Raw genomic sequence first — 12,644 nt, forward strand, 5'->3', positions numbered from 1 at the left:
AACCCTGACGCCTGTGACTGCGCAGCCGGACACAAAAATTTTGCTTTGCTGACGTTCGCGTACGTGCTATTCAACTGCGGGGATGTTGTACGTTCTTGTAAAATGCTAGAAACTGCTCCTCAAGCTGACACGTGTGCGCGTGCCACATCTGTCAATAATAGAGCTTCCTCCGCCCGCACTGGGTCAGGCCGGTCAGGCCACTCGGGGGTTCCGGCTTGTGCCGGCATCTGGCGGCCCTCACGCAAACTACGCCCATGGAGCAACGGTCAGAGCACCTCCAGCGCCGCGGCGCTGCTGCAGCTGAAGCCACGACGTTCTGGCGCGGAGCGCGCCCGGCGTCGAGAGTGCGAGCGCGTCGGGTTGCGAGAGTAAAAACGGCCGTCTGGTATGGCGAGATGGCGAGTCTCTCTGGACGACGGTTTGTTCTCTGGGCGATTTTCTGGAGCACGTCGACTCTGGCAGACTTGGATTTCCCCAAAAAAGATTTGTAAGTACACTGAAACCTCCGTGTCTCTTTTCAAAGCGCCTACAAGGGCGCGTCGTGACAAGCTTTTGTTTCGCGAGGCAGGGACAACGTTTCGGTGTGTACAGGTTGGTTCCGTTTGTACGCCGTACGCCTTTCCGCGCGGCGGGTGGGCGCGGAGTTCCCGGCCGGCGGCGCTGGAGGTGCCGCGAAGTTGGAAACGCGCTATCTTTGAGGCGGCCGAGTTTTATTCCTTCGGTTTTGGAAGTTATTTTGTGTGCACCAATCTGTTTGCTTGGCGAATGCTTGCAAGTCAGAAAACGAAGTGCGGCGGAAAAAAGGGCGAAAATTTCACGAACAAGAAAAGTAAGTGCTTAGCTGTTGAAGAAACCACAGCATTTGCTACGTTTCACTGGCATTCGACAATTACAGCGGGCGCGCAGAACATTTTCTTTTGTCGAAATGGCCCTTTCAATTTAACGCAATCAAAAAGCCAAGGCAAGGCTATTATGTCAAGCTTGTACGAACACGGCATCTTAGCTTCACTACGCCCCTGTAAAGCGTGCAGCGCCGCAAGCAGATACTGCATGCCGCAAAAACAACTTCTTGTGGTGGTGTAAAATGTCGCGTGTCGAAAACGTGTAGCTTTTTGAAGCATCATAGAGATTTGTTCTGTAGTGCTGTAAAAACTGCTGGATGTGACTAAATGTTCATGTGTTTGGTACTATGGGTGAAAGTTTTTTTGTCACCTTAATAAGAATATTGTTGTACTCACTGCGTAATTTTTAATAAACTACAAATAGGAGGAAAAAAACCGTGCAGCTTTCGGACCTTTCTGACAGTGTAAAAAATTTTTTTATACATGTATGCGGCTGTTGGTGTGATGTAGTAGTGAGTGCTGGAGACGCTTACAACATATCGAGTTGCGTTAAAATAGGTTAAGGTTTGTGTCTTTCTATATATAACTAGATTTAAAAGTTAAATAAAAATAAAACAGGCCTAACCACTCAGCACAAGACATAGTTATCGTTTTTAAGGATCGTATTCTCAATAGTTAAAAATTGTTTTCTCTAGGGGAAACCATTCTTTGACATGCGGCACATCTTCCGGGTTGAAAGGCATGGGCGTAGTGTGCCCAAAACTCCTATTTTTGCCTTTTTAATTTTCACAATGGGCAATTATCTGACGTGTGCTGCCATCACGGATATTAAACTAGTGTTACGCTATTGAAAACTGGCCCTAGTAGAGTTTAGGGCAATTTACGGTTCGAAAACTGGGGTATGTGGTCCCTAGTTCTCCCTGCTTTTTGCTCAAAATATGTGTTCTGGAGGGATCAAGGTGCGACATACTGCTCCTTACACGTCCTGGGTCCACCTACTTAAACGTGTGGTACGAGCTCCTGTTTTTACTGCGAGTGTGGGCATCAGCCTCGAATATGTTGTCTTTTAGCAATGTAACCAACCTTCCCATGTAACCAACCCAAATGCTGCTTTACATTTGTGAGTATCTGATGCAAAATTAAACCATTGAAGCCGATACGAACTCCTTGCAAAAGAAGAGCTTCCGCCGCTGCTTCCAAATTACTTGTGCGCTATGCAAGCTTCGCAGAAACTTAACTTGAACAGTTTTTACAAGAATTGATCGACATATATTTGGACCAAATTACCAAACGACCAAGGTGATCCCCGCCGCGGGGAAATGACTGTACTGCCTCCCTCTGCCCTACCGCCGTTGTGTAAGCGTCATCTTACGCTAACTACTTATGCATCAAAGTTTCAAAGGACTGTCTTTATCGTAAGCTTCAATCTCGGCATAAATTGGAGAGTGTCTCAATAAATTCTTGTGGAAGTGGTAATGTCAGGTTGTTCAACTTAAATATTAAGTGGCGCGCTCGGACACCCAGATTAAATTATGTTCTTTGAAGCGCCTTCTATTTTCTCTTTCGTTTTATACTTTCGTATAACCGTTTTTCCTTGCTGGTATTATTACGTGAAAATTCAGACCGTCGTCGGAAGCGACGCGCATTTGACACAATGCACTTGACGTGCCGGGTCCGAAACATATGGCAGAGATGGTCATTGAATTTTCCTTCCCATCTGCGTGTTGTTGTGCAGGGTCATATAGATTTACTTCCGCCATCAGAAGTATGTGTGAGCCACAGAGGCGAAAGAAGCCGTCTAGCATATCGTTTCCTGAGCGATGCCGCTTAGGGATGTCAAATCCACGGGATTGAGTCCCGCATTGAGGATACGAAATGATACATTAACCGCTCCCCTTTCCTACACTTGTACCCGGCGGTAAGCTGGAATCACAAATCTTCGTATTCTGACGAACACCCAAGGCGCTGCTGAAATTATCTTTGCGCCACGGCCTGTGAGTGGCTGCCAAGTAAAGGTACTTGAATTTAAGCTACGAATCCCAGAATTGGAGCACGTGTTGTCGCCAATTCCTGCCGAATTAACATTTTCGCCTATCGCGTAAGAAAGCTAGATCCCAGAAATTATATTAGCCTTATTCGGCGAGGCCTACACGTTCACAATAGTCTGTCTACAAATCAGAAGTACACTTTTTCTCAAGCAGTGCACTGAGCTCTGTTTTTCAACACTCATAAAACGGTGAAGGAATCAGTGGTTAGACAGTAGCCCGTTATGAGATTCAGTAGCTTCTTGACAAATGAAGGAACTGAAGATTTGAGACTCTCACGATAATACTTTGACAGCATAGGCATAAGATGTCCACCATAGGCTGTTGATGATTGCTGACAGCTTTTTGATTGAAAATTAAAATTACTAGTACCTTTAATGCTTCATTTTATTCTTTCCCAACAGCCTTCTTGGTGTTTGTCTCGAGGTATTTCGTAGGTTTCTTATCGCTGTTTTAAATTAACAATGCTGCTGCCTATGCATCTGCGCTTCTTTTGCTATACACACCTGACATATTTGAGCGAACGTCAATTCGCATGCAATGTCCATTCGCATGCAATCCGTGAGCTTCGCAGCGGACTGTCTACTACACTGCCTTGAGCTCACCAGAACTCATCATCATCAGCATCATTCAGAACACGCCCACTTTAGGACAAAGGCCTCTCCCATGTCTCCCCAATTAACCTTGTCCTCTGCCAGCTGCGCCCACCTTTCTGCGCAAACTTCTTAATCTCATCCGCCCATCTATCTATCTCCTGCTGCGCTTTCCTTCTCTTGGAACTCGGAGCATACTCATTCATAACTCGGTTTGCTGCAAATATAGCAAACCTGTTATGCCCACAAGAACCACCTCCGCATGCCCCTAGAAGCGTAAAGGATCGACCCACCAAGCAGGAAACGTGGGACGCCTGCGTGGGCTGGTAAGTGCGGTTCACTGAATCGACGGCGCAGCACTTGCCTTTTTAGGCCTCCTGTGGCTGCAGACAAAGAAAACTGCCTATGAGAATGAACTATTCTCGGCTGGCTTACAGAGCAGCCAACGTCACTGGCAATATTTTGCGCTTCCACGATCTCCCTCCCCCCTGCTAAGCATTGTGAGCGAATTCTAAGCGTTGCAAGTTCTGTCGGCCAGACTGGACGATACCTTTCTATCTGTCCCAACGAACACAAAATGCAGTCGAGAAAAAAGTGGCACCTTATCCAGTTGTGCATTGCCGCCATTGTTGTTTCACCTCCTACGGTGTAAACGATGATTTTGCTGGCGGTTGTGCTTTCAAAGGGGCACAGAACACAACATTTCTAACGCAAAGAAACGTTTTGATTTGTTTCATGGACAGGGACATTGCCTTTTAGCAATTTAGTGGAACCATTATTAATGATCTTGAATCGAGTGACGTCAAGGTGCACTTGCCCCAATTATTTTGACGTCACCAAACCCAGTGGTTCTTCATAGCAACAACCAGTGCTTCTCGCCGAATCCGACGTCATAAGGAATGTGGTAGTCAAGGTTGGTCGCTCGACCGTGAATCCAAAGTGCACTACAGCGCTGGCGCCGACCAAGATCGAAACTCTTAGTAGAAATTTGTATTTTCATGATTTCTTTTCATTTCCATGATTACTAAGCCTGCAGGCCACTTTAAAGGCACAAAAAAAAAAGAAACAGACATCCAAAAACCTTGTGTCTGTACCTGTTTAAGCGGATATTGAGGGCAAATTGAGGATGTCCGTTGCCGGCTTATTACCACGCTCTGGCAACGTAGAATAAAATTTCATTGAAAATGGAGCTTTTGTAAGTTAAAAGAGGCCGAAAAGTGAAATGCAGCTATCGCCACCACCACCCTTTCTCGCAGAGAGCATTGTCGCGTGGACCTCTGCGGCTAGGCTGCGGTGCCATTTACTTGCAGACGGAGATCACGGAATCCTTTCTGGCTTTGACGTCACGAGCTTCAATAAAGCGGCGGGATAATTTTAAAATCCAACTTGCTCAGTTATAAATGCGATTTTTGCTTGCGGGCAAACACCATCAGAGAAAGAAAGAGTCGTAGAATCGATTTGTGCCTGGAACAAATGTTGGACTAAGTTGTGTGCAACGTCCCTTCAACGCGAGTGCCTCCGGAGGTGCAGATGAATAGAAAGTGGCTGCACCACGGCCGCGCTGTTGAAGTGTGGAGCCGAGCTCAACACAGCCTGCTCACAATGCCACTCTCGACGTGCCCACAATGGGGTCGCTCAACGAGGTGTGATGCAAGTTCAGCACAACGCTGCTGAAAGCGCGAAATGGTGGCGATGGGGCGATGAAGCAACATGCCGGCGTTTTGCCTAAGCGGACAGCCTGGTCAGTGTTGCAACTTGCGTCAGCTAACCTTGTCTAACAAAGTTAATCTTAACAGCCTTTGGCCTGTAGGGCACACTTGAGAATTAAAAAAAAAAAAAACATACCAATGTAGATGCTTTGGCGAGTTGGTGCCAGACCATTCTCAAAACATCGTGAGCAGCACAAGTACGCGGATAAGAGACGTAGACACAGGCGCTGTACGTACAGTCGTTCACAGACCTGTATAGAGCGCTCGAACGAGTCACTCACCGGGGACTAGACTGGCGTCATTTAGAAGTTACTTACCGCTCTAAACAAGACCTTATCCAGCATGCACATTGGCATGGATCGTGTTTAATTCCGCTTTTGTTTAAAAACTGTATCGGGCACACGAGGCTGTGGCGACTGTCATAAATGCACAACAGAGTGCTCTAGACAGAGTGAGTGGACGACTGCACACACAGTGCCCGTGTGTACGCCTCTTATCTGCTTCTGCGTTTTATTATCGCTCTTTTAAGAATCAGGAAAACGCGAGCACAATCCACAAATAAGATTAGCAGAGCGTCTGCCACGTAAGCAGGAGGCATCGAGTTGTACTCCACAGTGCCGCCGGGAATCGACAGGTTTTTCCAGTGGGGACAACCGTTTCCTGGCCAGGAGCTCGGTTTTTCCTAAATTTTTACAGCTTGAAAAATGGAGCGCTTCCTCTCTTAGGCCAGACAGGTTGTCTTGCATGCGACACAGTTTGTCAGTTTATCGAGGAATTAAACAACGCAAGCCTCAACTTTCGCAGAGCTCGCACTTCAAGTTCATGAAACTTTTTCCATTGTTCTGTGTGTAAGTCGTCAAAGTACTGGGGGTGTAATATTCTGCAGCCACTGCCTTACTGTCATTGACATTATAGAGTAAATATGGTTTAACGCATCGACTAAACGTCTCCGGAACCAGAAATGGTTTTCTCGGTGAAAACACTGCGCCGTGCCAGTGATGTGATAATCACGCAGTAGTCGATTGATAGTTTAGAGGCGTTCATATTGTGGAGCTTTTGTTTTCGTTTCCTGATGCATTTAAGCTTTTCTTATATATTTGGTTTCTGTGTTTGTACCATAATCAAGGCTATTGCTGTTATTGGGGCAATAGGCGTATATACATACCAGTATAAACTCTCTACTCGTTCTAGCTCGTCCTGTGCTTCGCACCGGCGCCCTTCAAGTAACCGACCTGCTTCAGTGGGTCACTCAGAAAAAAACAACCGCGTAGAATGGCCGTACATTCATCGTGTGCCAGCTTAAATTTCTCACGCACACCAACTTCCGTGGCTCCAGCTAGAGATTCCCAGTGCGCGCGGCACGCATATTTAATCGTCTGCGTGGCCGCCTTTTCCATCTCATTCTTCTCAGCCGCGATGACTCCGACCTGGCTATAACAACAAAGGAGGCCTCCACACAAACTCACTCGTGGCGCGTTCGTCCTACGGAGCACTCAAGTGGGTTCGACCCACCGCTCTCGGAGCTCTGACCCAAGTTCCGAGGGGCGTTTCTTCCCCCGGTGGGCCTTGACGTGCGTAAAGTCAATATCGGCCACCCGCTGTCCGACCACAGACAGGGTGCACTCTCGGACTGAGCAGCTTGTTATGCCGGTTACATTACCTAACCTGCTGTCTTCTATGCTGGCCTTTTCTTTGTGACCGTAGCAAAGATTTACTCTCAAGTGGCGATGACAGAGGAGACAACAGAAAGGAAAGGATGGAGGCAGTTGCTGCGATGCCACTCGCGGTCTGAACTGCCACGCCCATTTCTTCTTCTTGATGTCAGCTCGGGTATCATTGAATCTAGTTGGTTTTCTAATTCGCATTTCTGTCTTGTGGTTTCTTAACGATACACCTGTCATTTTCAGTTCCAAGCCTTTCTGCACTGAGTGCAGTTAAATTTCTAGCATTTTCACTACTTCTACATTAGAGAGATAGTGATTTCCTCTCGAAAAATGCTGGTAAGCTGCTTTTTAAGTCGTAGTGACCTGAGAAATTCACTCCACCTCATTCTTGTCCTTCTGTCATGTTGCGGATCTGTGGTCATTGTACTCTGCATATTGCTACCAATACATCGCTGCTTATTGTAAGTTGCTGTTACTTTTCCAGGCTGTTAAATACTAGTCTTGTTTCCATGATGATAATTTTTGATGATGATAATTTACCGGCATTTTGACTTCACAGTTTACGTCCGAAATCATACACCGTAATTCTTCCCCTAGGTTTCTTAGCCAGTCAATGCCATCAGTAAATCACTCTCGTTCAAATTTTATTCCCGACTCTTTACAGCCAGGCCTTCTTACTGCACGCTGTAAACACGCGGTGAATAGCAGCGGCGATATTCTGTGCCTCTTTCCTCTTTAGTATTTGAACACCTGTATTGTGAAGGACTCTGTTCTCCGCCCTATGCATATTTTATGGCACCTTTGCATAATGTCGCTTTTTAAGTAGAAACCTTCGAGCCATCGACCATATCTCCTTCATGCACTGAGGAAATGAACAAAAACAACCAAAAATTCTCAGTTCTTAGCCGCAGAACAGCGGGGACAGGCGAGGTGTTGCAAGCAGACTACAGAAAGTCGCACTGCCAGAACATATCCTCCACACCATTTGAAATTTATTTCTGCACAACACACACAACTGGCTCGTGACAACTGAGGCGTGTCGCTAAATTTAGACAGTCAGCCTTACGAAGGGTCTTTCCTAGCACAAAGTCCAAATCTTTGCAAGTGATCGTGATTGGTTTTGGGTCAGCGCTAGGAGGAGGAGGAGGTAGAAGAGGAAAGGTAGGTAGGTTAACCGGATTGGATTGGATTGGATTGGATTGGATTGGAAAACATTTATTGTGTCGAGAGCAGGTTGCAGGAGCTAGCCAATGGCTGGCGGCGACATCATTGGCCCGCTCGATCGCCCGTACTTGAACCTTGGGGTCCGAGCTGACCAGCATGGCCTCCCACCGCTCGGGAGAAGGGAGCTGTATCAACTCTGCCGGAGGCGGATCATTTGCGCAGTTCCAGAGAATGTGGTCGTATGTGGCCCTTTCGCCACATTTATGGCAGTTTGGGTCGTATTGGCCGGGGTACATGAGGGCAAGCACTGCCGGATTCAAAAGGGAGCGTGTTTGCAGTCGGCGCCAGGTAACTTCCTGCGCTTTTGTTAACGATTTTTGGGGAGGGGGTACCCGCGCCTCTCCAGCCTAAAGGGATGGGTGATGTCATGAAATGAGATCAACCCGTCCTTCGTGAAATTCAGGTCGGAGGCCGCGCTCACTGTCCGGTCGACGAAACCTCGGACTCGCGCGTGAGCCGCCTCGTTCCCCGGATTAGACGAGTGGGCCGGGACCCAGATCAATTCAACTTCTCTAATCAGAAGGGGGTTGTTTTGAAGGATGCGGAGTGAGGTAGATGTGATACGGTCCCTTGCGAAATTGCGAATGGCTGTTTTGGAGTCGCTGAATATAATATCAGCACGCGTGTTCGCTATAGCTAAGGCTATCACCGCTTCCTCCGCAGTCTCGGAGGAGCTGGTTTCTATCGACGGGGACGCCAACGGGGTGCCGTTCCCGTTCACCGCGACCAGTGCAAACACTTTTCTCAGGGTTTGTAGGTATTCCGCTGCGTCCACGTGCGCCATGTTGTCGTACCGGCCGTATTTTGTGTGTAGGACGCGAGCTCTCGCTGTGCGTCGGCCTTCGTGGTGCGTGGGCTGCATGTTCTTGGGTAGGGGTTTGATCAAAAGAGCTTTCCTGGTGTGCGTGGGTAACTGTGTTTTCGCTTCCTTCTCTGGGAGCTGTTCGCACATCTTTAGTCTCTATAGGATGGCCCTTCCCGCGCTCGTACGAGTGAGTCGTCCTAACTGGGAAACAAGGTGCGCCTCGCAGAGCTCGCGCAGCTCGGAGAGTGTGTTGTGAACCCCAAGGGCCAGAAACCTTTCCATGGACGTACTGTGCGGGGAGCCCGAGGGCCGCCTTGTGGGCCTGCCCGATTGTAGCTTCAACCTTGTTCCTTTCCGCAAGCTGCAGTTGCAGGTAAGGGAGGGAGTAGACGATCCTGCTCAGCACGAAAGCCTGCACAAATCGACATAGATCTTTCTCTTTCATGCCTCGTCTTTTGCTGGAGGTCCGTCTGATTAGCCGCACAGTCTGATTGACCGTGGCCGTGAGTCCGTTGACTGTTTCTGAAGACACTCAAAACAGTAGGGGTCAGCGCTAAACACGTGAAATGCCAACCCGCTACCGCTATCCCAGCGTCCCCTGTAACGTTCGTTCGCTGAGCGCGAGGACGCCGGTTGAAATCCCGGCCTCGGCGTCCTCGTATCGGCGCAGCGCCCTTGTGCAGTGATATGTGAGCGCGCTTTACAGATGGTCCATATTATTGCTGAACCCCGCACTCCCTCCTTCCTGCCTTGCCTCACGGAGTGCTTCATGTGTCCACTGAGAGTGAGCCGGTTGCTGCGCTTTTTCGTTCCTCAAAGCTACTTTTCTTGTGCTCTCTGTCCCAACTCGTGTTTCTTCGTTAAGTCCCGCATGTATGCACGCGAACGCACGCGCTCTGCTGAGTTACCTGACCAATAGCATAAACTTCTCCCTCACCCTTTAGCGTGGTTGTGTAAAGGCGCTCCCGCACTCTGCCGACGCACCGAGTTACATTAACAGCAAGACTTATTGCTCTTTGCTCCAGGAGTCTCCACGTGTGACATAGGGCTGTTTTGGTATAGCGTATGCAGTCATGAGCAAAACGGCAGCGTACGCTGTGGAGAAGCATGCGTGAAAAAACTCTGAACCAAGCGTACACTCGCGTTGTGCACGCAATTTTATGAGTTTAGCACGAGTGGAACTTGCGTACGCCACTAGCTTGTACGCTTTCCACTACGTTTGTTGACTGTAAACGAAACACCGGAGTTTCGCTTCGTTTCATATCGCTAATAACAAAATCGAGAAGCCTGTGAATTCACTCCATTTTTATTTTGTTTGATGATTTTGCCGCTCCTAGGCGGAACGAGAACAGTCGATGCGGTGGCTATAGAGTCAGTCTGTTGACACAAGTGGCTTGCATTGCAAAATCAAAACCACGCCGCTGTCTTGTGGTTGGGTCAAGCGTTGTGCACGTTTAACGAAAAGTGTGGAGGTGACATACAGAGCAAGGTGCCGTAAGATACTTGCGTATAACGTACTTAAGTATGCATGTGCTATTCTAAAGTTCTCTATTGCGAGCGAGTAAGCGCTCGTTGCTGGTACAACTCCTCTAGGCCTCTCAAATCGGGGGTCCCATTATCAGAGCTCTTGTTAAGACTGCTCCATCATTGGTGGAAGCCGGTACAGTGGATGATTACGGTCGGCCGGTCGCCCTGCGGCGACACGCAGTACAATAAGGCAGTGATTTGCGAGTAGACCTTAACGTAGCTGCGTGCAAGCGATCCGTGGTACGAGATTCACGGATTTATGAGCTAACGTCAGCCATCAAAAACGGAGCTTCGCTTGGCGCCATACTGTATTGCGATTTGCAGATGTCAATCATGATGGCCGAAAATGGAAGTCAAAAGCGTTAGAAACTTGCAAGCTTTCCACGTGACAAATTGTTTACACTGTGCAACTGGTTGACTGATTTCGAATTTCACTGAAAGCAACTCGTACTTCTCCAGAGAACTCGAAGCAGCAAAGTTCTGCCAATATACCTTTTGTGTCACTTAGCTGCGCTTGATCTCTAGTGCAGGTAACCAATTTCATATGCGCACCTAATTCGCGTCTGTGACTAAGATGTTCATAGCCTAGTGATACTCCTCGAATCAACCACATATGACAAGCCCAGGACTCTTTGACAAAAATTTTGTATAATGAAATATTGTAAGGTACTCCTGTGGAAATCTTGAAGGTAATGGTCCATTCATCGATATATGTCAAATCTTTACTTTAAAGATTTTTCATCGCTCTCACCGAGCAGTTAAGACTTCCGTAGAAAGCCAATAGGCGACGTTTTTGACGACAGCAAATACTTTAACAGCAAAGAATGCACACCTGCCAACGGGAGTTCTGCGGGTATATTGACGTTATAGTGACATTTTACAATATATAAAAAAGTTGCATTCATAAACTCTTTCCCGTTTAAAAATGCTTTTGTCCAGGATCGCTTCGTATTAGAAGCCAGCAGTCACCGAAACCAAGCAGCATACGCGAATATTTATCTTTTTTTTTTCATTTGGGGTGTTGATAAATTGGAAATTAATGCAGTAATTATTTTATCGCTGAAAGACAGCTGATTACCAAGTGGAAGAAAAAATAACCACGCGCCAAAGTCACGACCTCCGAATTTCGCGTCCGGTGCTCTACCCACTGAGCAACGGCGGCGGCGGCCCAATCTTATGCTTTCGGTGGTATTCATACTGCGTGTAGCCTAATAATGACCGTGTCCACCCTCACCCAGGTGGACCCGTGTCGTGTCCACCAGCGCCACCCTCATCTATAGCGCCGGATGTAGTACTACCAGGAGTACTACCAGTAGTGTCACGTGGAACCCTGTTATACACGGTGTAAATGCAAATAAATTTCATTTCTACTCGAAGAACTGCATAAATTTAAAATATACTTGAACGAACACTCTGCTCCAACGTACTATCAGTTGGCAGAGAGGCAGGACTGCTGGTGAAAGATATATTCATGCCCTAGGTAACTCTAATGGCAGAGCAGAATAGAATATACGTGGGCGAAATGCGGCATTGGCAGAAGGTTGCGCCGTTTTAAACTTTTCTCGATATATATTAAGAACCTGCGCAATGATAATAATTTTTATTGTCCCGAGACATTCCGAAATCGTCAAAATCAGCTGACTTTTATTATCTGGTAGGCACACTTTTCATCACAAATTGATCATTTATTCTTCATAACTTTTATCCGGCGCTTTTTAAATAGCGGGGCAGTGCAGGATCAACTGAAGCTGCCGGCTGTGTTTACTCGTCCGGGCTGCGCACTGCGGGGAAGGCCACGGTGGGGATATTACGCCGCGCAGCGCAAGTGACATTTGGCAGAATGCCTAGCTTCGAAAAGGCGCCGTAGTCGTGGTATAAATGGTTTCTTATTCCAGAATCCTCGATTCATTGAACGCGAGGAACTGGCGCAAATGAGGATTAGGGAACAGACCGAGAGAAATACTTTGCCCAAGCGGCTCGAGTCTGAGCCGCTGTCGTAGGTCGATCTGGATGGTGGCCGAGAGAGCACCAGGGCGTGTAAAAGAAATCGTGCAGGCTTGATGTGTTCTCAGAGAATATGTAAATTACTTCTAAATAAAAGCAAGAACAGCGCAAGAGATGGAATTAGGCTCATAGTCTCCATCTAAAAGCGCTAGATGGTAGATGCAGCGGGACGCTAGCTGAACAGCTTCTGTCTTTTTGGGATAGTATTGGTTGAATTAAAAGTCGCGTCTA

General features: G+C 47.6%; 1 protein-coding gene across 2 annotated transcripts in view; it reads left to right on the top strand.

The window, feature by feature from the left end:
- Positions 1-369: 369 nt before the first annotated feature.
- The window catches only part of LOC149359227 (voltage-dependent calcium channel subunit alpha-2/delta-1-like), a 229,277-nt gene continuing 217,002 nt past the window's right edge, over positions 370-12,644 (top strand). The window contains exon 1 of one of the 2 annotated variants that reach the window (XM_089571499.1): positions 370-487. In XM_089571499.1, coding sequence (XP_089427625.1) covers positions 396-487 — 92 coding nt within the window. In that variant the 5' untranslated portion in view covers positions 370-395. The remainder of the gene's footprint in view (positions 488-12,644) is intronic. The other variant, XM_089571500.1, reaches the window with a different exon arrangement.

The sequence above is a fragment of the Amblyomma mixtum genome, chromosome 2 (assembly GCF_055824585.1).
Source record: "Amblyomma mixtum isolate Tamu chromosome 2, ASM5582458v1, whole genome shotgun sequence".
NCBI lineage: Eukaryota > Metazoa > Arthropoda > Arachnida > Ixodida > Ixodidae > Amblyomma > Amblyomma mixtum.